General features: G+C 38.4%; 1 protein-coding gene across 4 annotated transcripts in view; it reads right to left on the reverse strand.

Moving 5' to 3' along the window:
• caskin1 (CASK interacting protein 1) overlaps positions 1-27,842 on the reverse strand; it is a 696,764-nt gene that overhangs the window by 13,651 nt on the left and 655,271 nt on the right. For 2 of the 4 annotated variants that reach the window (XM_073060226.1, XM_073060223.1), the window contains 3 exons: positions 19,982-20,092; positions 15,498-15,599; positions 3,692-3,830 (listed from right to left, as the gene is read on the reverse strand). In XM_073060226.1, the coding sequence (XP_072916327.1) occupies positions 3,692-3,830; positions 15,498-15,599; positions 19,982-20,092 (352 nt within the window). The remainder of the gene's footprint in view (positions 1-3,691; positions 3,831-15,497; positions 15,600-19,981; positions 20,093-27,842) is intronic. The other 2 variants (XM_073060224.1, XM_073060225.1) reach the window with 2 other exon arrangements.

Raw genomic sequence — 27,842 nt, forward strand, 5'->3', positions numbered from 1 at the left:
AGCTACCACCTATGTTAAAAACATGGGCAAATGGTACTGGGAAGATACCAGTATATCACCTAAATGTGGTTTAAAAGAACATTGAGACACTTAAAGTAAAGGGTGCTCCAATCAAGAGCCAAACATGGAAAATACAAGTTTGATATTGCAGAAGTGCACCTGCAGACTTCCAATTAGAATTGAAAATCATGGCATAGGTGGTCTAGTTTAGGCTTTGTGTGATTCTTGGCTATAATGAGTAAACAACCTGCTTTATTTCAATGGGAATCATGATGGAAATGTAAAATTCTGCTGATCACCTACATCTGTTCTACACTCAAACAGATCCCTACCTTTTGCCACTATTTACATCATCCTACAACATAATAGTTGAAAAATCAGTGTATAAAGTAATAAGTGGCATAGACTGGGTCAATGAACAGTCTTCAGGGTTCGGATATCAAATAGAGGGCATAGGTTTAAGGTGAGGGAAGAGAGACTTAATAGGACAATCTACACTTGAGGCGAGCACAAAGATCTGGGCTGATAATGTGAATTCTGAAGGTCTGCTGCTCTGCTAAATGTGCAGGTTTTTGGATGAGATGTAAACATGGGTGTGGAAAAAATGCTGTGACACTTAGAGAAGAGCAAGGGTCAGGTGGACTACACCATATTTCTATCTCCGTTAACATTAAACAGGTGATTATGTTGGTTCTTGTAGCAGCTTGAAGTTCTCCACATGACAGCAGTAACTATGCTTGGAAACTGATTCATTATAAAGCAGGGAGCTTAGAGATGCCCCGAAAAAATAAAGTACTGAAAGGCTTTGTAAAAAATAAAAATCTTTCTTTCAGAAGTGTCTTTGGGAGTACTAAGAATGCAGGCACTTGTTCTCTCTGCACCTATGATTAAAAACCAACTGCACTGGTACAAAAATGTAATGAAAGGCTATATACTGTGCTGCAATCTCCAAAGTCCATGCTGAATAAAGGCAGATCAGAAATCTCAGTAAAATTACTGAAAGTATTTTACTTATACCATTAAGTATAGGGCAATACAACACTGCCATTCCCTAGATTTTTAAATAAATAGCTTATTTTCTTACTTTGTGAGTAATTATATATCTGGTGCCAGATTTTCTCTTCACAATTTCCCTTTCTCCATTGACCTTACTATCAAAAGCTGGTCAGTTGCAAAGATTCAGTAACACATATCAAGACAGAACCCCCAATCAATTATACATCTCCATTCATATCTATCAACAATAGTGTTTCAAGCACCTTAGTATTAAAATGCAATCCTTATTTTTGTTTCTTTTTCTTCTTGCAACTAGATACACAATGAGTAGTTTGCTCACCTGAGAGTCTACAGATTCAAAGTCCCACTCGAGAAAGGAACATAAGGATCAGCACTCGGTTCTGAACTGAGAGAGTAACCCATAATCGAGTGTTTTCTCCAAGCTGAATTTAGTGGATTTAAGAAATGGGAACGGGGCAGGCTTATCATCCTCTTGAGCCTACTCCATCACTTAATAACATGGCTGATCTAGTGTTTGCCTCATTACACTTTGCTGCTCTCTCTTCATACTCATTTTCTCTGTTGGAACCTGATATGTTTCAATATGGTTGCTAAATGGAATTTAGAAGGATGAGAGGGGATCTGATTGAAACATATAAGATTATTAAGGGATTGGACAGGCTAGAGGCAGGAAACATGTTCCCGATGTTGGGTGAGTCCAGAACCAGAGGCCACAGTTTAAGAATAAGGGGTAGGCCATTTAGAACGGAGTTGAGGAAAAACTTTTTCACCCAGAGAGTTGTGGATCTGTGGAATGCTCTGCCTCAGAAGGCAGTGGAGGCCAATTCTCTGGATGCTTTCAAGAAAGAGTTAGATAGAGCTCTTAAAGATAGCGGAGTCAAGGGATATGGGGAGAAGGCAGGAACAGGGTACTGATTCTGGATGATCAGCCATGATCACAGTGAATGGCGGTGCTGGCTCGAAGGGCCGAATGGGTCTACTCCTGCACCTATTGTCTGTTGTATTGTTCTAATGTCCAAAATAGGCCCAGTGTATGCCAACCCTTTCATTCCACGAATCATTGAATCTTCTCTGTATTACCCAAATGCAAATTTATCCTTCCATAAATACGGAGACCAAATCTGTATGAGGTTCTCCAGTTTCTGTTTCACCAGAATAATGTAAAGTTACATCTTTTTCTACTCTATACCTCTTGCAATAAAGGGCAATGTTTAGTAGCCTCTCTAATTAGCAGAAGTTCTAGATTGTCATTTAATTACTTGAATTTAAGCTTCCCAGGTGCTGTGGTAGGATCTGAATGTATGTCTTTGGATCAATGGTCAAGAACTGTGACTGCAAATCTTATAATTTAACCATACCCCACCATACAAATAGTGTTTGGTCTGAGTAATTGCAAGCAGCATCATTTTACTACCGGTACTTATTTAGGTCTTTCAAATAGTATCATTTGGAGAGTGGAATTATTACACTTGTGTGAGTATTTAGTGAATAAAAGCATCCTGGATCTGCCTATTAACTCCACCATGGATGATCCATAGCTTGGCTGCAAAAGGAGGAGGGTTGGGCATGGGGCTAGCAACCCCATCCTGTAAAAACCCAGAGCTACGGAAAGACCTCAACCCTGGGAGAGCAAGGATCTTTGTGTGGAAAACATCTGAAATCATGTGGGGAAAGTGGAAACCATAGGGCTGATCGACCTTCTATCGGCCCGGGACAGAGGGGTCTGGCAAGTTGCAGCCTCCGTAGGGGTTATGGGCTTAAGAAGATGAAGAAGAGATCTGCCTGTTGGAAGTATTAGATAAAGGAGGAACATCAGAAAGGTTTTACATGTGTCACTGCACAATGAAAAGGATATAATTACACTGGCGTGGTGGCAAAGGGGATTCTCCTTGATGTTCCATGTGATGGCATGTTTCAGCTATAACTTTTGACTGGATATGCAGAATTTGTTTTCCTTAGGGCTCAGAAAACTCACCTTAACCTTCTCAGTTTTCTGAGCCCTGAGACCTAACTGAGGTATATAAAATTATGAGAAGCATAGCTAAGATAGATAGTGAGAAACTTTTCTCAGCAGAAACATTGATATGTTTTAGATAAGGAGTCAGAGATTTAGAAGGACTTGAATATTTTTCACGCAGAGCATGGTTGAAATCTGGACTGTACTTCCTCAGGCATTGGTGGATACAGGTTCTCTTCTAATATCTAATAAATATGATATTCTTAAAATTTAATGGCGTTGGGCTGGTACTGGAAATTGGGAGTGGTATTGGTAGGCACTTAATGACCAGTATAGACAGAGTTAGTTGAAGGACCTGTTTCAGTACATTATAACTCTATGTTGTTGATTATGAATTATGTTACTTTAAGTTTCTCACCCCTTTAATAATTGTCATGTGACTAACTTCACTGGGTTTTAGTAATGTTTTGTAGAAAGATAACAGCTAAGGTCTACACAATTCATGTACTGTAGATGTTCGTACATTCTGCAGCAAATTTTGTTAAAGGTTACGGACTCATTGAACATACGTATTCGAAAGTGTAGAGAAGAACCAGGAAAGTGGGCCTAATGCTCCTTTATCATTAGATTCTTTCATTTTTGTTCATTTATGGGCCTCAAGCACAAGGTATCTAAAATGACCCAAAAAAAGGCAAGTGTGGAATGGTCACCACTCACCCAACTTTGTGATACCGATTTCCTGAAGGTCCTCCCAGGTGATATCAGTGATAAACTCAATGTTTTCATAACCATTCTCCACGAGTGTCTTGTAATATTGAGCAAGGCCAATGATTGAGAGCCATTCCATCAGATCATTCTTGAGAAAAGAAACAGAAAAGCTTTGATAATGTTTTTGTTCTAGAATAAGATGATTTAAATACAAACCAACTGGTCTGAAGATACAAAGGACCAATTAACATATTGAACTTCAGGATCAAAATGTCATCTTACTTAATGAGCTTTCTATGTAACGTGACCACTTCAGACATCATATGCATATTTGAACTTATCCTAAAACATAATTGGTCAAGTTTCTGCTTTGGGAAAATTTCACCCAAAGTGCATTTGAAATTGCACTGGCTAGATTACAATTCCATTTACAACTAAAATTGTAATCACAGGAACAAAACTTCCATGAGCCTTGCAGTATCTGTTGTAATTACCATCTCTGACAATCAGCAAAAACTAGGGAAATGCAAAATCTTACTTATATTACTACATTATTTTTAAAAGGCAGTTTCTAGCAATTGCATTTGGACTGAAATTCAGCAGGCAGATCACTACTATTGTAAATGCTTCAGAGATTGTTATTAAATAAGCTTTTTTTAATTGCAGCAAAATTTATATCTGTTGCTATCAATCAGTTTATACTTATATATGCCCAGCAAATTGTGGGTTCCACAACAAGCTCGGGGCAGCTGGAATAAGGTTGTGAATGAGAAAGAAGCACAGATTAACATTCAATACAAAAAATACTGAACTACCGTACCATTTAATCACTCACCATGGAAACACATGATACTTCCATGAAACAGACTTCCAAAGTCTACAGATTTAGTTCTCGGTGTTATTAGTAAAACCACCGTCAGGTTATCTGGAGGAAGAACTGAATAAGAAATGCATTCCTGGAAGCAGGAGTTGACAGTTTTCACATGCTCCTTTCAGAGCTCTCTGGTATTCTAGAGCTTTCTTAGAACTACAGTACATAGCAGCTCATAGTCATGTCTTTCAAAGAAGTACATTAACCACAGAGCTGCATAAAAGGGAGGGTGGAGTGAGATATGCTCTTTAGAATTCATCTTTCAGTCAAAAGAGAGCAACATTAAAAATCAAAAGGCAGAGAATCTAATTGAGACAAGACAACAGAAGAGTCTTTCTGTCCTATACTGGCCTAAAAAGCTTTGAGGAAATAGTGATAGGCAGGTCTGCAAAACATTCAGACAAAGGATTTATTGATTCACTTGTTCCAAAGCCATTGTGTAATTTTGACAAGTATTCATGTAAAGTTTACTGCACTGAATTTGTTTTGAGGGAAATTGCAACCAATACTCAGTCCTGTTTCTCAGTATGTTTTCATAAAATTTGCATTTCTTTTTTCATTGATCATTGGCTGATAAAAATGCATTAACTTTTGATGAAAGCTGTAATCTGTCCCTCAAACAGATTGAGATCAACACAGCCATCATGCATCACATTCACAAGTGTAGCCATGGGCAGGTAAATCTGAAGCCAGGTGACTGTCTAGCACTGAAATTTCACAGCAGGGTTGATTACAGAGTGCAAATACTTGCCCTCCAAATAAATTTACTGCCATTTTGGTTGTGTAAGTTCTTGAGTTTTATGTACGTGAGAGAGAAAAAACACAAAAAGCCACTGTGCAGCATGTGGAAAGTCTGCAACACGAAGTCTCAATCAGACAAATACCAATGATCTCGTATGTTTTATATAATTCTCAAAACTCCAGTTCAGGATTTTCTGCTACCAGACCATGTTACCTGAATCAGGAAGTTGTGGGTTCAAGTCTTGCTTTCAGGGTTATGAACATAATTTTACAAAATAAAAATCCCAGAGCAGTGTTGAGATCATGCTGCTCTGCTAGAGGTGCCACTGAACAGATTGGAAGAAAAACAAGAGATTTCTCCCTAAACTCCTGGCCAGCAGTTATTCCTCTTCTATAAATAATCATCTCATCATTTCCACCTTGCTATTGGTGGGAGCTTTCTGTGCAGAAATTGTTTTTTAGGTTTCCTACCTTAGAACAGTAGCTACTCTTAAATAGAATAGTTCTTCAGTGGCTGAAAAGAAGCCTAGATGTCCTGGTCATGAAAAGCTTTATATAAATACATGTTTTTCTTTTCTTATTAATAGAATGTTTCTCTTATAATCAGTACATCCAACAAATCAAATCCCTGGCTACTAAAGACAATGCATAATTATTCCTTTCCTGTAAGAGAAAGGGTCAACTTTTCCTTTTATAAACCATATAAAGGAAGTACTTTGCATTTAATATTAAGTTAAATAGGTAATTCAAGTTTGTGATTTGCAATGCAGTGAGAAAGCTCAAACATCAAAGTTTAACTTATGCACACTCACTACTCCTCTGTTCATTGACCCACATTGCCCCAGTCTGACAATGCCATGAATTTTTTAGAATTCTCATGCTTGATTTTAGATCTCTCAATCCCATTGGTCCACCCTGACTTACTAATGTCCTTTAGCCTTCCAAAAATCCTCACTCTTCTCATCCCTGATTTTAATTTTTCACAACTAGAAGCCCTAATTTCAGCTATTGAAACAAATAAAAGCGCTGGATTTCTCTCCTTAAACCATTCAACCTCTCTTGTCATAAGATGCTCCTGAGTTCCCATTTCCGTGATGTAATCATTTAGCCTATTGTCTCTTTTTGTGAGTCAGTTTCAAATGTTACATGATAACACTCCTCTGAAATGCCTTGGTATGGTTTATTATGTTATAGAAACCATAACATCATCATGTCAAGGGTAAGCACATATACGAAACATCTCAGGAGTTAATATTACTGTACTTTCAGAACAAACAACACAGTTGTAGAGTCATGCAGCTTTAAAACAAAAAAGCATATAAATTTTAGTTTGTTTTTGCAAGCCAACTACCAATGAATTAAGAACGGAACTGCTATCAGCAATCTGACACGCACAGAGACATGCATTGCAAACATTACACTCTATCTTATTTATAGTAACTCCATCAGAACTGCTGATGCAGGGAATACACGATGAATTGACAACTGTGTGAAAATGCTGTCTAATATACAATGGACATTGGGTACCTATCAATAATTTGATGCAATAACAGAGATTCCAATGAAGAAACTGGATATGCAAGAGCTAAAAATAAAAAATCCAGTCAATCAAATCTTTGTAAACCTATACTAAGATGCAGCTTTTGTATCAATAATTAGCAATCTTACATTTTTATTTTCTTTATTATTTACAATATACATGGTATCATAATGGAGTTTCCTTCCTCTATCAGTGTGGAAACATATTTAGAATATGTGAAAAATTAAATATTTAAACAGAAATAATTCATATCTGCTAATGTATGCAAGATAATGCAGTTCAGCTTACAGATTTTTTTTATTTATACATGTTTATTTCCTCGTGATATATTTTTGCTTTGCATGCACTGCAAAATAAACACAATTTACAATCTTCACAAATACAAAGAAAGCACATTTAACACACATGCCACATTAATGAAATATCTTAGACGCATGCAGAAATAGTTAATGGATTTGTTTATATTGTTCAGATTGCATCTAAAACTTCAGCTTCTTTTTTTAATCAGACCTCAATTAAATTTGGGATCAGTTGAAGCTCACTGTCCTTATTTAAACTGTAATTACTTACTAATTTATGTAATATTTTGCGGCTATAGTAGATTGTGTGATCTCTCTTCTATTCTCTGGGTGATTATCACATATGATTGTTTTAAAAGTCCCCAACTATATCATGCCTATTAAACCAGGATCTAGCTAGTACTATAGTATTAACCATAACCAAAGCTCTTTGGAAGTGTTTACATCATGTATCAATTGATGTGAAATTCACATCACTATATTCTGCTTAATAAGGTAATTCATCAGGAACAGTATGGAGTTCTGGTTTGTATAAGCATGTAACATTAAATTATATTTTGACTCAGCTTTGATCCATTATGTGGAAAAATCTGATAACTTAAACTACAGATTGTAAAATTCCACGATCAACAGCTTAAATAGGTTCCTTTATAAAATCAACAGAAAATCAACTCTGGATGATCAATTCACCCAACCAATGTTTTAAAGAAAATTTGAGAAGGTGCCCTCTGGATGGCCCACAGTGACTAGTGCTCTCTGACACTTCCAGAGCATGAGCTGGAAGATGAAGCAGAACAAAGCTGTACTGTCAGTTCAAATGCATTTTTAATCCTGTAAAGTGCTTTTTAATAGGGATTTCTAGGCATTGTGAACTTTCTCAATTATGTCACCTTTAGGAGCCAATCATAAAGATGTACAGTGTTTTAAATAAATACAGCCCAGATACAGTATTTTATTAATGACTGGTTGATAAACAGTGCACTTATATCAGAGGCCATGCTGTAATAGAGATTCAACACGAGATGCTTTAATTTTAGAATAACGAGAAGTATAAAGTGAAACGTGCACATGTAGGTAGAACTAATTAATCAGCCTCTTGATCTCTGTTGCCTCTCTAACTGTGTAATTCTGGCAGCAACAGACTGACTAGATGAAAATATTGGCCATAGAGTTGAAGAATTGTTGGAAGATCAGTAGTGTTGTCCTCTGTCCTCTCCTCCAGAGGGATGCCACTTGGGCTAAAAGAGGATGAGAAAGAGGAGATAGAGTGAAATTGGGGCTAAAAGTGGGAAGAAGTACTACTAGGTCTACTAGTATTACTAGGTCAACACACACAAAATGCTGAAGGAACTCAGCAGGTCAGGCAGCATCTATGGAAATGAATAAACAATTGATGTTTCAGGCCGAGCCCTTCATCAAGACCAGAAAAGAAGGGGGAAGACACCAGAATAAAATGTTGGGGGGAGGGGAAGGAGGACTAGCTGGAAGGTGATAGATGAAGCCATGTGGATGGGAAAGGTAAGAGGCTGGAGAAGAGGGAATGTGATAAGAGAGGAGAATGGACCATGGGAGAAAGGGGAAGAAGGAGGACACCAGGGAGAGGTGATAGACAGGTGAGGAGTAGAGGTAAGAGGCCAGAGTGGGGAATCGAGGGAAGGGGGAGGAGAAAAGGAAAAATAGCGGAAGGAGAAATCAATGTTCATGCCATCAGGTTTGAGGATACCTAGACAGAATAGAAGACTATAAGGACTAACTTGTCATAATGGGAATGGGGATAGGAATTAAATAGCTCCAAATTTTAAAATGTACCAATTGTATGAAATTGTGTGTATTTCAAACTGAAAACAAAACCTCAAGCTCTGCCGATGATCAAATTCTTTCAGTAGATAAGATAATGTTTTAGCAGCAAAGTGGATATTCCACTATTAAACATTAAACCTTGAATGAAAATTCTTCACTGTGGTTTCATTCATTTCTAATCTGGTGCTAAAGCTTCCATTTAGATTTATTTCCACTTCAGTTGTGTCCTTTCAGAGTTTGGTCTACTATCATCCACCTTTATGATTATCAGGCTAGAATTTACTAAATATTAACAATATGTAAACAATGTACCCCAATATGCAAATTGACAACTTGTGAGCAAAAATGACCCCATGAACTTCAAGTTCCAACATAGTGCTGGTGGATCTGCATCTCTGCTACGTTATCATGGTGAAAACACAATTTTCCCCATAACTCCCAATGTATTTCATAAAATTGCTATATTTACTTACCTGGTGCCCATTAATTTTATCCTTCCTCTGCAACTGGATCCTCGACTTCCTAAATGGAAAGCCACAATCTGTGCAGATCAGAAATAAGATCTCCACCTCGCTGATAATCAACACTGGTGCACCTCAAGGATGTGTGCTTGGTCCACTGCTCTACTCTCTCTACACTCATGACTGTGTAGCTAAGCACAGCTCAAATACCATCTATAAATTTGCTGATGACACAACTATTGTTGGCAGAATCTCAGATGTTGATAAGAGGGCGTGCAGGAGCAAGAGATATCAGTTAGTTGAGTGTTGTCATAGCAACAACCTTGCATTCAACATTAGTAGGACCAAAGAACTGATTATGGACTTCAGAAAGGGTAAGACAAGGGAACACACACAGTCCTCATAGAGGGATCAGAAGTGGAAAGAGTGCGCAATTTCACGTTCCTAGGTGTCAACATCTCTGAGGATCTACCCAGGGTCCAACGTAACGATGCAGCTATAAAGAAAACATGACAGTGGGTATATTTCATTAGGAGTTTGAGGAGATTGGGTATGTCACCAAAGGTACTCCCAAATTTCTACAGATGTACCATAGGGAATGAATGGAGAATGTGTGGAGCAGGTTAAGACCTACAAGTATCTGGGAGTACAGTTAGACGAGAAGCTAGACTGGACTGCCAACACAGATGCCTTGTGCAGGAAGGCACAGAGTCGATCGTACTTTCTAAGAAGGTTGGTGTCATTCAATGTCTGTAGTGAGATGCTGAAGATGTTCTATAGGTCAGTTGTGGAGAGCGCCCTCTTCTTTGTGGTGGCATGTTGGGGAGGAAGCATTAAGAAGAGGGACGCCTCACGTCTTAATAAGCTGGTAAGGAAGGCGGGCTCTGTCGTGGGCAAAGTACTGGAGAGTTTAACATCGGTAGCTGAGCGAAGGGCGCTGAGTAGGCTACGGTCAATTATGGATAACTCTGAACATCCTCTACATAGCACCATCCAGAGACAGAGAAGCAGTTTCAGCGACAGGTTACTATCGATGCAATGCTCCTCAGACAGGATGAAGAGGTCAATAATCCCCAATGCCATTAGGCTTTACAATTCTACCGCCAGGACTTAAGAACTTTTTAAAAGCTATTATTAATGCTTTTTGAGATAGTGATTTAGATGCATATCATATTTTTTACTGAGTTAAGTATTGTATGTAATTAGTTTTGCTACAACAAGTGTATGGGACATTGGAAAAAAGTTGAATTTCCCCATGGGGATGAATAAAGTATCTATCTGTCTATCTATCTATCTATCTATCTATCTATCTATCTATCTATTCTAGCTGACTGCAATACTGTCTGGTATGGCGGGTTGGGGGCGGGGGGGAGTCTACTGCACAGGATCAAAATAAGCTACAGAGTTGTAAACTCAGTCAGTTCCATTATGGTCCTTTTCAGTCAGTTCCTTGGAGCGATAGAGGATGAGAGGTGACCTGATAGAGGTGTATAAGATGATGAGAGGCATTGATCATGTGGATAGTCAGAGGCTTTTTCCCAAGGCTGAAATGGCTAACACGAGAGGGCACAGTTTTAAGGTGCTTGGAAGTAGGTACAGGGGAGATGTCAGGGGTAAGTTTTTTATGCAGAGAGTGGTGAGTGCATGGAATAGGCTGCCGACGATGGTGATGGAGGCAGATACAATAGGGTCTTTTAAGAGACTCTTGGATAGGTACATGGAACTTAGAAAAATGGAGGCTATGGATAACCCTAGGTAATCTCTAAAGTAAGTACATGTTTGGTACACCATTGTGGGCCAAAGGGCCTGTATTGTGCTGTAGGTTTTCTGTGTTTCTATGTGCACTAACTCCTGTAGTATCCAGGACATCTTCAAGAAGTGATGCCTCAAAAAGGTGGCTTCCATCATTAAGGACCCCCATCACCAGGGACATGCCCTGCTCTCATTGCTACCATCAGGAACAGCTTCTTCCCCTCTGTCATCCAATTTCTGAATGAACATTGAACCCCAAAACACGACCTCACTACCTTTATTTTTGTTTTTATGTTTGAACTACTTACTTAATTTAACTATTTAATATATATACTTACTGCAATTCTGTTTTCGCCCCTATGATTATGTATTGCATTTTACTGCTACAGTGAAGACATCAAATTTCATGACATTGCCAGTGATATTAAACCTGATTCTGCTTCTGAAAGATGCATCTAGTAATTAAAGTAAGCACCATTTTACTGATTTGGGAATTGCTAACGCCTGCTTTTTCTCCCCCTCTCTCTTGACGTATTGTTTTCTCTTTTATTTTTTCCTCTCTTTACCTGTCTTTGAACTCAAGCCCTCTTTAGTCTTCAGATCTCTCGGCTTATTCAGTTGTTCACCAGGTTTTCGCTTATTGAGTAGCTGTCACTGGGGTGCAATTACCTTGAAATTTCAAAAACTTTGTGGCTAATGTATGTTGCAGTTGAAAAGTACAAGTCTGACCTACTTCTGTAATAGAGTGTACTTAAATTTGGCCTGTTTCTGGAAGTTTTGAGCTGACCCATTTCTACTTTATATTGAATAACTTCAGGTATGGATTCCCATAGAAATATTGCTAAAATATTTTGGAATGTAACAGAATTAGATGTTAGCTAATTGGCTTTATAATGTGAGTCATTCTGAATTGCAGTTAATTATATTGTGATGTGAGTTAGATTGTAAGAACAAACAAAATAGAATCAGGAATAGGCCATATGGCTTCTGGAGATTGTCCCTCCTTTCAGCAAGATCATGGCTGATTTTCCATTGAAATCACTTCCCTGTCTGAACTATAGATAACCTGGGACTCTCTAGTATTCAGAAACTTCTGGGCTCGGCCGTGAATATACTCAATGACCTGTAGACTTAAGAAATAGAGTATCTCAAAGATTTACAACCCACTTAGCAAATAAGTATCTGCAAAGCTCAATACAAAATGGCTGATTCTCCTATTTTGATGCTTTGCTCCAGTGCTAGGTATAATAGAGAATGGAAACAGCTTTCCAGCAGCTTCATTGACAGTCCCTTTCAAAGTCTCGTATGGCTTCCAAACTCCAGTAAGTAAAACCTAATTCTACTCACAGTACATTTCTTCAAGCCAGTATTCATCCTAGTGACTGTGCTGCACTACCTCTAAGACAAGTAGAGGTTTCCTTCAGTATAAAACTACAAGCAGTGCTCCAGGTGCAGTTTCACCAAAGTGCTGCATAAATGTAATAAGAATTCCTTTGTTCCAACTCCTCTTTCAATTTGCTGAATGGAATTCCTGCCCATGAAATGGTGCATGAAAATATAAAGAACGGGGATTGAAATCAGATACTTTCAGGTGTGCATTCGCCTCTAGAATTTAGTGTTACACACAACATGATGAACTGACATACTTGCAGCCACCACTTACTACTTGGAAACAACAACAATGACCCGAAACACTGCAGCCCCATTGGAATTGATGCAAACTGAGGAAAGTATGTCTGAATCCATAGCACTCTTTGATCTCTGGGTTTTTCACTTTGCCCCCATGAGCAAAAAAAAACTTCATCCAGCCTGTGCCCAACACCTAAAAAAGTAATGCTAAAATACAAGAAGAAAATTTTAGTGGATGAGACTGACTGGCAAAGTTTATTTGTCAGTGTAGAAAATAAATATTTAAAAACTGATTAGTGAAAGATTTTAGTCCTTGATAGTTCAAATGTTCCATGTTACTGTACTATCAGAGCCCTGTCCAGAAAGACAATATCAAAAGAGGATATTTCAAACTTTTTCCCCACAACTAAAAATGTGCAGTAAGTTCTTTTCATTGGAAATTTATTGAAAATGACTATTATTCATGATTGCGTGTAAGTAAATACACAATGCTTGAAGTTAAAAAAAGACCTACTCATATTGAGTTACACAATATATATGTAACAATTGCATTAAATAGTTCAAATAAAGTGCATAAATCTTTGCTTGTCATTTGTACTCGATTCACAATATAGTATACACATACTGGATTCACCTAAGAAATTCAGCTGCCTTCTAATGAAGGAATACATAGTCTACACAATACAATATCACCAGAATGCTGCATGTAATTGAGGATATCTCCTATTTTAATCAAGAATGGTTAAAATTCTCAGTTAAATCATTAGGGTAGGGAATTTGATACAAAATACATTGAAACCTTTGTGACTAATATGTTCTGATTTCTTTAAATGAATCATCAAATATGGGTAGATTGTTGTATATTTAGTATTTCAATAATGTTTGAGTAATCTTGTGTATATAATAAAGATATAGTTTGATTAAGCATTTTTTCTTTTAAATATTTAATTATGGGTTATATGTAAAATGCGTTCATTGCATACATCATCATGCCATCACATGATATGTATGTGCCTCACTTAAAGTAAATTCAAAGTTAAACCCGTATTTTGGACTCCCATGAGTTTCTTTGAATTAATTCTAATGTTTTGAAATTACAAAACATAACATAGATGGCGGAAGCATTAGTATAGATGCATACAAATGTGAATTAGATCATTTCTTTGAGAGCATAACATTGTGGGATACAGTACACAAATAACATTGGTTATGATATATATTAAGCATTGCATGCTTGGGAGAAACATGCAGATTTAGACCTATCTCACCTCGCTAGGGGTTTCCTCACTTCATGTCTGGGTCTGTTGTAGACTCCTTGATAGAGATTGGTGGTTCTGATTAGTCGACAACTCCCATCAGAATTGTATCACAGAACTAACGAAATGATAGAAGGTGGATTTGATGGCCAATTTCCCCCAGCAGTTCCTATGTAAAAATGCTTCTCAACTATCTTACAAGTGTAGAGATAGAACAGGAAATAATTTACTTTTAGGTCAATTGAGCCAGAGTAACTTGAATATGTCTTTTGACACCTTCATGTTCATGGACTGGACATCAAATTTGAATTGTCCTGTCACAGTATGTTCTGAGTAATTCCAGTATAGTTTTAAATTGTCCTCTTGTGGATCAAGGTGTCAAAATCAGTTTATATGTTGAGAATTGCCCATCAGTGTTTAATAGTTAATGTTGATTCAGAGATTCCTTTCATTCATTGCCAGTATGCAGAGTCTTTGCAAGTCTGTCCCTAATTTCTGATGGACTGTTTGGTTTGCTGACCCATTTTAGAGGATAATTGTACATAAGTGAGTCTGGAACACACAATCCAGATCAGCTAAGAATAAAACCAACAAATTAGATTGCCTTTTACAAGTCATTTGTATCATAGTCACCTTTCTCAATACTAGCTTTAAAATAAAATAGATTTACTTAATTCCTTGAACTTAAATTTAAAGCTATTCCATGGTGGGATATGAAGTTAAATCTGCAGATCAATATCCCAAGTCTCTGGATGCTGGTCCACCAACTTAACCACTATGGTCCTACCACATCTATTGTATAATCCACCCAAGATGCTGGAAGGATTCAGCAAGTTGGGCAGCATCTATAGAGGGATGAAGTCAGGAGTGATGGAGAGTCTTGGCCCAAAACGTTAATTGTGTATTCATCTCCATAGACACTGCCTGCCTTGCTGAGAACCTCCAGCATTTGTGTGTGTTGTTCAAGATTTCCAGCATCTAGTGTATTTAACATCTATTGTATAATTTGCTTCAAATTCATTTTTTTCATTTGTCAATTGAAACTGTTTTCCACTTCTGAAATGTCCTCAGTTTTGTTACCAAACTCAAATTTGGCTGTATTAAATGTCATAAAATAGCTTTTATATCAATAGTTAGTTAATTTGAACAATGACTTGTTGCTAAATTGTTAGTGCGCCTTTCTTTTTTACATCCTACCTGTCCTGCTGCAAATTCTGTTTCTAAATTCCATTCTTCCTATGCTTATTATCCACTTGTTGGCAAGTTAAAACACAACTTAGATTGAAACATTTCAGGATGGATGGGATGGTGACTGAGATGTAAAAAAATGACTTGGATTTGGGTTAGGTTTGGGGTTCAGGATAAGAAGATGCCATGGATTGGTGCTGGAGGGAAGGTCAAGGACATACTGTTCACTGACTGATAATGAATAAGCCTTTTGATATCAAGCAGGTGATAAAACTTACTGGTTGGTAGTCGGGTAACCATTCTGAGATATTCAGACGATTTATTTCAATGGCAATCTTTTTCCTATGTCCAGGTTTTGTTACTCCAATTGCTGTTAGATCCTAGAACACAGAGTTTGTTACAATTGAAGATGCCATTGTTGAAGGTGAAATTCACAATGGAAGTGGTATTAGGCCATAGCTAACAATGACTAAACTGACATCAGTGGTTTTCAAAAGCCAGTCAGAAATTATACCCTTCCAATACCGACTGTGACTTCCTAAAAAGTTGGGTTGTAGATGATTTAACTCAACATCAGTGCAGCAAAAACACAGTTGATATAATCGATATGTATTAATAGGGGAGGCCTGCAACATTGACAGGAATTGTCTGGAATGCAATTTAATTACTTTGTTATGCTTATGTGCTGCTTAATCACACAGGGTCATTCTAACCCAGTTTGCTGGGTTCCAGACGCAAAGGACCCCGTGGATTTGTTTCTTTCACTACCCTATATCTCTCCACATAAATACAATCAAGCTTTTTGGGTTCATTTAAAATTACCCTCATAAATCCTCTTGATAGCTCAAAGATATTAAGAGGTTCCTGGGATTCAATTCAGCTTGCTAGGAAGTAGGGTTTTCATAACTTCCTTTACCATCTCTAGGTTGTGGGTGGGTTTTCAGAAGGAGAAGGAATGCATGAAAAATGACATTGAATTCCCAACTTCATATCCTATGACCTCCCTTTGAATAGATTTTATGTCAGCATATTGGAAGAAGTGAATGTCATACTCTAGGGTTCCAGTCAACTACTGACAAAGACTTCGGCAGACTCATGTCTAGAGATCATGGGGCAACTTATGAATTTTCAGTTTATGTCTATATTGAACTTCATCCTCTGTTAAATACATTGTGCGTGATATAGTGATATGTGTACATTGAATACAGGTTTAACTGATATTAGCAGAACTCAGTTTCAGAAGTAGAGTTCAGTGCATTCTCATCACTATATTGCTTATTTAGTGCATACTTTAGAAGATGAATATCCATGTTATAGGCCAGTTAAAATGTCTGATGCAAGGCTACCTTTCACATAGTCCTAATTCACAAGACCCACAAGAAAAGCAGACCTATTTGCCAGTACAGCTATTGAAGCTCGTCCAAAACTGACTTGAATATAAAGTAAAACCAGCTGGTGTGTAAAATTTCCATGGTACCTGTTAAATATCCTAATGGATGGATTAGGTTAGATTTTTCCCCCACAATCTTGAGTTGGTAGTTTGGAAAACCTAGAGCCCTCTCTAAAACTTTTATATGGTCCTTCAAATTTATATAAAATCTTTCAGGTTTAGGGCTAGCTTTGATGATGGTTTTGCTTGGTATAATAAATTACTTCAATGAATCAGAGATTTAGGACTTTCTAATTCCCTTTCCTTTAGAGTGGAGCTTTGGATCAGTTAATGAAAAAGAGTTTTCCTTTCTGGTCAGCTAATTGAATGCTGCACGTTATTAGAATCTCTCACCTTTGGGGGGAGTTAAGCCTGGCTTAGAATGCCTTGTCCCTGAGGCTGCATGCCTCCTGTCGACTGAGCTGGTGCCAAGGTTGAGGAGAAGTCCATCATGTGCTCAACATTCATCCTCCTTCTTAGCTGAAGGAGGCTGAATGGAGACGGGAGCCTTTGAGAGGAAAAATGGGGAAAGATCAGGGGTAAAATGTGAAGGAAAGAAGGATGAGCATAGAGTCTTCTGTAGGGTCAATGCCCAAATAAGGTTTGTCTATAGGATTGAATGGAGACATCATAGGCCAATTCCGCCAACCTTCTGCCCTGGATTTAATTTCATATAACCTTAAGCACATACGATATTCTCCTACAGCTTCCAATAACTTTCCAATTATTTTTACTTATTTTCAGCAACTTTAGATGTTTGACTATTTCTCTGATCAGATACCGTTCCCTACCCTGCACTGTTGTAGTTCAATGCATACATCATTGGAAAGCTATTAACATGTTCTGGAAAGCATCAATGACAAACTCCAGGCTTCAGACACCTTCCATCCAATATGCAGAGTAATTCCCAACACTAATTCATACAAACTTTCATTGGCATAAAACCAGAAGGCTTTTGGCCAATACAGAGTTGTATTTTAATTGCCAGGTGATATCATCATGGTTTCTGATGTATAAAATATAATGGGAAACCAATGATGATACCAAAAGCTTTTTGTTTAATGATTTGTCTATAATTTCTTTGTGGTCAGTCTTTACTTTCATTAAATTAATGGGAGAATTAATGACTATGTTTAATACCAGTAATTTGGGAAGGAAGCTAGGTCATTGACTAATTTTATTTAAGTTATGGTCCATTCCTAACTCTCTTTGAACTGAGTGATTGGCTTTCAGAGGGAAGTTGCAAGACAACCATATTGTTATGTACTTTTGAAGTTTTGTTTTTCCTTTTGCTTTTAACCATGTAACTGTATCTAGAACCGGAAATGTTAAGAATTTGAAGTAAGTGATACATTCTATGAAAGAAATTGATTTTTGAGGCCATTGGGCATGAAATAAAAAATAATGGAATTGGAAGAATTTGTGTGACTGTAAATAGCCTGTGGAGTTTGCTGCTTTGATGGTGGCAGACGCCAGTGAGTGCCTGTCAATCTGCATGAATCAGCATGTCAGAGAGCAGTCGGAGGAAAAACAGGATGTAAACATGTTGGATTAAGTAGCAGTAAATAATAGGCAATTTGTTATGTATGGATCAATGGTGGCTAAGCATTTGGAGAGAGGGGTCCAAATGGATCAAAATTCCAGCAGTTTGTGAAGAAAGTAACCCACTTCAATTCTCTGTCTCACTCACATTAAGACTTCAGGAACAATACCTCTCCTTCCAACCAGGCACATTATACCATTCTGGATTCAACAGTGAACTCAACAGTTTCAGATCATCAGCAATTCCAATATTTTAATTGCAGATTTCCAATCTTCCTTTAATAATTTCAGATAATTGTTCTGCATTTGGTCTTTTTCTAGACTTTTGTCACCTTGCATAATCATCCGTTTGCCATTTAATCTCCCCTGCCTTCCATCCTGTCAGAGTTTACATTTTGTTCTCTTCTTCCCTCCAATATTTCAGTGTATCTTAAAGCCTATCCCTAATGATTCCCAATATTGATACAATTTCATTGACCTGAATCATTAAATTCTTTTCTCTCCACATCACATGACTTTACTGTTTTTATTGTTGGCCTGAAGTAACTTGGAAAACATACCTGATAACGATGGCAGTTTTCTTTCCCAATGAGCCATATGGGCTTTTACTGTGTTAGTACTATTACTGGGTTTTTATTCCAGACTTATTTAATTTAATTACCAAGGGCACCACGGTAATGCAGTAGTTAGTGTGAAGCTATTACAGCTCGGTGTGTCAGAATTCAGAGTTCAATTCCACCACTGTCTGTAAGGAGTTTGTATGTTCTCCCTGTGAAAGTGTGGGTTTCTTCTGGGTACTCTGGTGCCACAGTCCAAGGACATATTGGTTAATAGGATAACTGGTCATTGTAAATTGCTCTGTGATTAGGCTAGTGCTAAATAGGTGCATTGCTGGGTGGTGTGTCTTGTTCCATGATGTATCTCTAAATAAGATAAAACAAATTAGTTGAAATTCAATTCCTCAATATCTTTGGTGGGATTTGAATTCAGATATCTAGTCCATTGACTTAACCACTACACTATCATATCAAAATTTACCATTCTTCGTATTATCCTTTAAATTGTGTTTTTCTTTTTTTAAACAATGGATATATAATCATGTAACCATAATTGCCAACCTAGAGTTGATAAAAATTTGGACATTCTTAGTGATAAGAAAATGGACAAAAGCAATATATTTTATGAAAGAACTTTATTTTTGATTTGCAGGCCAATAATGCTAGAATAAAATGCAATGGAATTGGGAGAATCTGGGAATAGCCTGTGGAGTCAGTCACTGCCAGAGGCCAATAAGTGTCCATCAATTTGCATGAGTTACCATGTTAGGAAAGAGCTTGAGAGAAAATTGGATGTAAAATTATGTAGCAGTCAACGATATAATTTATGACAAAAGAACTGCTTCAAGAATCAAAAAGTCATCTTCAGTACAATTACATAAATGAATTAATGCTGGGAACTGAATAGTGTTTCTTTAGCATCTTATGGTGTGTGGAGCCTGTAGTTTCCCTTGTAACTGTTCAGGAACAGCTTTCAGTTCAAGCACTTTCACTATTCGAGTGATACACAATGAGTTGAGATTTAGCATCTAATGCACAAACTTTGATGTGCACATTAGTGGATAAACATTAATAAGTTTGTATGAAATGGTTTTGTCTGCCATTTTAGCCAATTCACCATTGCTCAGAGAGTAGGCAAAGCAATTTTGTTCAAACACATGCAGTATTTGGAGGCCAATGTCACACAAAGGCATCTCACTCGGTCACTTTTACCTCCTGCTGTTTGCAGACTTACCTCAGGGGTCATGCGGCTGATAGTTGGAATGTCATAGCCAGCATTGATAAAGTTAGCAGCATACTGCTGGAGTTGAAATTCACTAAGCCAGTTAAAAACTGTCTCTGGGTTCTGGATAAAGGATGACAAAAGAAATGGAATGGGAACAGGTTAGAATTCAGTGGCAAAAATCTAACCTTAAGATGTCACATCCTCCAGGAATCTGGAGGTTGTTAAGTCTTCAACAGTAATGCTGAATTATTTTACAGCAGCATATGATATTGCAGAAGGAAATGGTCAGACACAGAACACTACTGAGCCAACTAAATGGAGGGATGGGTTGACATGATGCAGCCACACTTGACAATCGTGACCATCTATTACATCTTGAAAATTGCCTATTGCAAAGTTAAATTGCTAGTAAGGATCTCATTCCTATTTGGTAATCCCTTGGCACCAAATGGGAAAAAGAGTCCCATCATAATCACTCTTACTAGGTAGTCCTTCAGAGACAAAGACACACACACACAAAATGCTGGAGGAATTCAGAAGGTCAGACAGCGTCTATGGAAATGAATAGGCATTTGACATTTTGAGCCAAGACACTTATTCAGGACGCAGAAGGAAGGGGGAAAATGCTAGAATAAAAAAGTTGGGGGGAGGGGAAGAAGGCTAGCTGAAAGGTGAAAGATGAAGCCAGGTGGGTGGGAAAGGTCAAGAAGGGAGAAGAAGGAATCTGATAGGACAGGAGAGTGGACCCAGAGACAGGTGAGAAGAGGTAAAAGGTCAGAGTAGGGAATAGAGGAGGAGGGGGGAATTAATTTACCAGAAGGAAAAATCAATATGCATGCCATTAGGTTGAAAGTGCCTAGATTGGATATAAGGTGTTACTCCTCCACGGACCTATATGTTGGAATGGGAATGGGAATTAAAATATTTGGCCATCGGGAGGTCTCGCGTGTGGCAGATGGTGTGGAGTTGCTCGACAAAACTGTCCCCCAGTTTATGACGGGTCTCACCAATGTAGAGGAGGCCTCATTGGGAGCACTGGACACAATTGAGGACTCAAGGATGAAGGTGTCTGTGTGAGAATCCTTTAAACATCGCACACCAGTTGCCACACAGTTCTCTCCCCCTCCCCTAGTTGCCTTGTTCAATTGACAACTACCCTCAATGCTTCCCCTCAGCTCCTTACTTCAGTTCAACACTTTTCCTTGCAATTGTTTTGTTATTCCTCTCTTTTTCTGCTCTCTGGCATCTTGTAACCTTGCAATCCTCAACCCTCTTGCTGTTGACCTCTTGCTATCTCCTAGAGTGAGAATACCTCTGATCACCTCAGATTGCCCTCTCTGGCTCTGGTTCTCATGTTCATCTTCCCCACTGCCCAAAGCCTACGGCCTAATCCAGACTTCCCTCCTAACTCCTCAGCTGCCCACCACCACCCAGAACTGCTTGATTGCGACAGTTTGAGGCTTGCTGATGCTCTGTGGATGGGCTGGTGACTTCCTATTGTTACGCCTGTGGCCCCCTCCTTTTTGAGAATCGCAGGATCGCTATTGATTCGGGTCAGGAGACCCAGGAAATGAGAGAGAGACACGCAGATTCCTCAATGTTTGGAATGTGTCCTGGGCCTCCGAGAGACAAAGCCACAGATAACGGCCATTATCTCTTGGAGACGGAATTGTGTATTGAGTACTGTACGATTCATCGAAGCCCCCAGGCAATGAACCGAGGGGGGTTGGTGGAGGGCTGGCATCATTCCACCCTGATTGACATCTGAGACCCTGTGAGTCAGGATAAAAGAGGGTCTGTGGGAACAGCCCCTCAGACGCACCAGAAGAAACGCTCGAAATCCTGTAACAGCGTAATAGCGAAAGCCGGTGGAAAGCCACGTGCATCCTTTTCCATTTGCCTCGGAATTGGTGGGCCTTGCCACAGAAGAACGGATTTAGCTAACAACAAAGGGGAAATCAGCCCCCAATGACTCTCGAAGGATTGACATCGTAAAAGGAATGGGCAAGTTAAACCTCCGTCTCTCTCTCCAACCCAAAAGCTGCAGCTTGAATGAACTTGAGTGACTTTTATATTTCCATCAGACAATACATTATCCCCTAGACAACGATGGAGCTATTTCTTATTGATTATTATTATACCCGTGCTTTTAGATTTAGTATTGATGACGTATGTTATCTGTATGTTTGCATTGATATTATTTTTGTGTATTTTATCAATAAATACTGTTAAAAATAGTACCATCAGACTTCAACGGACCTCTCTATCTTTGCTGGTAAGTGACCCAGTTACAGGGTATGTAACACTATGTGCTACTCTGAAACCACCTCCAAAACCTGCAAGCTCTATCACTTAGAGGGATAAGGAAACACCACAACTTCCATGTTTCCCTCTGTGTCTAAATCATTCCTTTGGCACATATGGATGGAATTTCTTTCAGAAGTGTGCCTTTCTAGGGCTACACAAATATTAAAAGTCATCTTTGAGTAATCCTGGTTGCAGTTGCTCTCTTCTCTCCTATCAAATTCCTTCTTCTTCAGCCCTTTGCCTTTTTCACCTATCACCCACTAGCTTCTCACTTCATTCCCCTCCTCCACCCACCTACTCCCCCCTCACATGGCTTCATCTATCACCTTCTTCCCCTCCCCTCACCTTCTTATTCTGGCTTCTTGATCATTTCTTTCCAGTGCTGGTCAAGGGCCTTGGCTCAAAATGTTGATACTTTATTCCTTGTCATAGATGATGCCCGACCTGCTAAATTCCTCCAGCATTTTGCATGCTGTATGGAGCTTCCTTGTTTGAACAGCAGGCCTACAGGAATGCATAAATTGATGTTGCTGGACTAGCAGTAATTCACGCTGTTGTGGTAAAGAAACAAAGCTGGCACGAAACCCACAATGATGACCCACAAAATACAGTAATTTAGTCGACTTGTATTCCAGTAGAGTTCAGTGTTCCAGGCACATCAAGCAAATTGTCAAAGCTAGTAAAATTTCACTGATAACCCACAAAGTAAAGTAATTTAGAATTCAACTTGTTGGTTGTTCCTCCAGCCACAGCAAGCAAAATGCCAAAGCTAGTAAAATTTCAACATTTTCAAGTATGAATGGACTATTTGTAAGAAAAAAAATCTGTAATATATTCATTGTGTATGTGGTCCAGTTATGGTCTCCGGAAAGCCATCTCATGGGCGAAGTGGCACTTCTGGACCAAATTTGAATTAACGAAGGATTTTCAACAGTTGTGGCAGAGCTTGATCGTGAGCTTAATGCCTTCTGTGCTCGCTTTCACTGTCAAAACATGGAGGAATCACCACGAACTCCCACACCTCCAATGATCCTATGATTTCAGCCTCTGAGGCTGATGTGCAAGTAGCCTTCAGGAGAGTGAACCCACTAAAAGCATCCTGCCCAGACAGGGTATCTTGTTAAGTACTGAAGAACTGTGCTGATAAACTGGCTGGAGGGTTCACTGAGATCTTTCGACTTTGCTTCGCCAGTCTGAGGTACCATCTGCTTCAAGCAGGCGTCACTTATAGTGGTGCCCAAGAAGAGCATGGTGACCTGCTCAATGAATAGCACTTACATCCACAGTGATAAAGTGTTTTGGGAGGTTGGTGATGAAACATATCAATTCCTGCCTGAGAAGTGAATTAGATCTGTTCCAATTTGCCTACCAGAGCAATTGATCCACAGCAGATGCCATCTGATTGGCTCTTCACTCAACCCAAGAACATCTGGACAGCAAAGATGCATACATCAGGATAGTCTTTACTGACTACATCTCAGCAGTTAATGCCATCATCCCCTCAAAACTAATCATAAGCTCCAAGACCTTGGCATGAATACCTCCTTGTGCAATTGGATTCTCGATTTCCTCACTTGCAGACTCCTGCCAGCTGGATTGGGAACAACACCTCCTCCACAATCTCCATCAGCACAGGTACACCACAAGGCTGTGGGCTTAGCCTCCTGCTCTACACACTTTATACTTATGACTCACTGCCTCATAGTATGCACGGTATGCAGTTTCACTGCCTGGTATGGAAACGCCAATGCCCCTGAATGGAAAATCCTACAACAAGTAGTGGATACAGCCCAGTCCATCACAGGTAATACCCGCCCCACTGTTGAGCACATCTACATGACATATTGTTGCTGGAAAGCAGCATCCATCACCAGGGACCCCACCACCCAGATCATGCTATCTCCTTGCTGCTGCCATCAGGAAGGAGGTACAGGAGCCACTGGACTCAAACCACTAGGTTCAGGAATAGTTACTACCCCTCAACTACTGGGATTTTGAATCAAAGGTGATTACTTCACTCAACTCCACTTGCCCCATCATTGAAATGTTCCCACAACCATTGAACTCACTTTCAATGACTCTTCATCTCATGTTCTTCATATTTATTATTTATTTATTTTTTTATTATTTATTTCTTTATATATTTGCACAGTTTGTTGCTTTCTACACTCTGGTTGAATGCCGAAGTTGGGCAGTCTTTCATTGATTCTGCTATGGTTATTATTCTATAGATTTATTGAGTATGTCCATAAGAAAATGAATCTCATGGCTATAAGTGGTGACATATATGTACTTTGATAATTAATTTACTTTGAATTTTGAACCTGCTTTTTCCTATTTATTTATTTTCAAAATTTAAATCTCTGTTTAATGAGCTTCAAAAGTATTCAGATATTGTACAACACTACAGTAGTTAAACAGAACGCAAGAATGTCATTCAGTAAACAGGAACAATTAAAGGAATTCAGAGGCTAAATATAAGGTCTAATGGAACATGTGGGTAATTTGAAGAAGGGAGGAGACAGGGAAAAAAGAACAAGGGTGCTTTGGAAAGAAGGTTGTTGGTTTGTTTGGCTTAGTGGAAAAAGAAGCAACAAAGAGATTTAACTTGGTGGTGATGACTCTATAAACTCTAATGCTTGTTAGTTGTGCAATTTAGGGATGTGGTAAAGGAGTTTAGAAAATGGCAGTATAAATTCTAGGCACATTGTTTTATAGTTCAGATTGGTAGCCATCACAAAACAAATGATTGATATACAAACTTCCATTCTCTGCTGGTTGACTTGGCAAAAGCAATGTCCACTTTGGAAACGAGCATAAGTATTGGTTTACCACGGAAGTGATCAAGAGTATTGATCACTTCCTGGAAATAGTTTTCTGTTGAACTCTGTGTTAGGATTCCTTCTTCAATACCAAGTAGGCAGTGTACCAACCGCCACTCATATACACTTTGAACGTGTGGGACGCAGGAGACAAGGAGATCACCTGTGTTCTCTCCAAATATTTGATAAATTTGGAAATAGTAGCACATTCAGTCCTATACTTATATTTTTAAGAATATTTAAAATTGAAACTGTATTGGCTTCAATGGAAGAAAATTTCAGAAGAGTGTCAACTTGCATATACAGGTATTGCAATTTCAGCAGATATAATAGAGGACAATTTTTACCCTTAATTAATACAAGGGCTGAAAAGCTCCCCAATCAATCCCCTTTCTCTAATCCCTATTCATTTGAACAATACAATTCTTTGATATGAAACCACTATGAATCACAGCTAGTATTCAATACATCTACAAGGTTAGAGTTGCACAAGACTTGCCACTTAATACTAGAGTGTTAAACTGCAGCACAAAAACAAAAACATCTTCGCAATTTCAAAATTCACAGGTACACATCTGCATGATGAAGATATTCTTGCTGACCTGCCTATTCCACCAGTTGATTGTAGAATCTGTAATCAATAATGATTTAGTGAACATAGATTTCACATAGCTTTGGGCAGCTATATCTTAGCACCACTTTCATTTATTGAGAAAGACAGAGTGCTGTCTTCATGAGAACATTACTGATATATTGGTTAGTCCTCACATTTTCAGTCTTGTCAAGGTAAATACTCAGTATGACCTGTATTTCAAATTCAAACACTAATTCTTTTACAAAACTTTTTAGTTGTGCACCTTGATACACTTAAGGAAACGTGTCTTTGATTATACTCATTAAATTCACAACGTCAAAGTAACTGTACGTCATATCATGCCAACAAAATTCAGTTCTCTTGAAATCAAAGGAACTACATTTTGGAAACAAGGGTACAAAAACGCTGCTGCTGTCAGTTTTGTGTAGTTAGCATTAATGACCGAGAACAAAATTCTAATCCTGTTTGCGTCAGCTGGTACTTTTAGTTCAGAACCCATTTCAAGGACTTGATCATGTAGTGAAGACCAGTACTGTTAGTTCAATACTAAAGGATTTGCTGCACTTTGAGATGGAAAATTAATCTGATCCCCATCTTCCCTCTAAGACACAAAAGATCCTAAGACATTATTTCAAACAAGACTAGGTAGTTCTCCCTGATGCACTAACCCAACCTTTTTCATGCCATTAAGCATGATGCCTGGTTGGGAACTGCTGCTCTAACCAAAGTTTCTAATTAATCCCTCCTGACTGCTCTATCCATTCTATGAAATAGTTGGCCATCCTAAGTCATATTTTCCCATCTGAGCCCAATATTATTTGACTTCCTTGTTCTAAAGGACCTATTGATTTTACTCTTCAACAGATTCAATGAGTGAGTACCATTAACCTTTTTAATACAAACTTTCAGAAGGTTCTCAACCTTCTAAGTAAAGATTCTTTTTCATCCTTGTCCTAGACAACAACCCTTTTCTCCTAAATCTTTGCCCCATGTTCTTGATTATCCAGCCACAGGAAGCAAACTCTCACACCCATTGTCTCAATGAGACCACACCTCTCATTTTTCTAAATTTCAGCAACTATTGTACAAGTTTGTCAATGTCCCTTAAAATACCAGTCTCTTGAATCTAGTGAACTGCTTTCTTTAGATCAAAGCTGTGAATAGGACTCTTGATCTTGCCAGAGCTCTGTATGTGCGCAGTAAGACTTCCTTACTTTTATGTTCCAAATCTGTTGGAGTAAAATGAACCTGTTCATTTAATGCACCATGTAATAGACTTTATAATATACTTATGTTAATCATTATTAATACATCAAAGGTTTACTGCCTGTCTACCACTCAGAGACAAAAGCGAATCACAAATAAATCGAAACATTAATTTCTGCCTGATACTTAAAAATTATTCGGGGAAACAAAAGACTGCTGAACCTAACTTATTTGAAAATGATCTCTAAACCTCTGCTCAGCTTCATACTTCACTCTATCTATCCCTTTACAGTCCTTTTAGCAGCTCAGTTAAGCCACTTCTCTTTAAGAAGAAATTATAAAACAAACAAATTCTAAAAGCGGCAGTGTGGCAGTAAGCAGTGCTAAAATGACAATGGGAAATCAAGGTTTCAATTGTTGTCATAGCAACATCTGCACCCACAAGTTGCTGCTTCTGGGAACTCAAGTCACAGATAAAAAACAAAGAAGGTGTGAGTGTATACTGCAACAAATTGATGTTACATCACATATCCTATCAATCCCAATGGTGGTTCTGTACTCTAACAATTGGAATTCATGGCTTTGTTGAATGGTTTTCCAAGTATACAACGGCAACATATGTGTCTGGTAACTATAGTTCAGGGAATAACTTGATGCTTACATAAAGCAGTGGAATTCAACACATCACCAGTTAACTGGGAACCAAATTGACCATAGTGATCTTAGGGATCAGGTCCGTGGCTGTCCTCATGGTTCCCAATGTTGACTGCACTGTGATGAGGTCAATCTGATTTGCTTTGCTTTGAACAAGACTCCTAATTCGCACAAGGCCATTCTCATTTGGAGGGGTTATAATTTCCTAAAGAATTAAAGGCATGCTATTTAGTGAACTTCATTAGAAGCCAGATGATTGTTTTCATCCAAAGGTGTCAGAAGTTGT

The sequence above is a fragment of the Hemitrygon akajei genome, chromosome 11, assembly GCF_048418815.1.
Source record: "Hemitrygon akajei chromosome 11, sHemAka1.3, whole genome shotgun sequence".
NCBI classification, from domain to species: Eukaryota; Metazoa; Chordata; class Chondrichthyes; order Myliobatiformes; family Dasyatidae; genus Hemitrygon; species Hemitrygon akajei.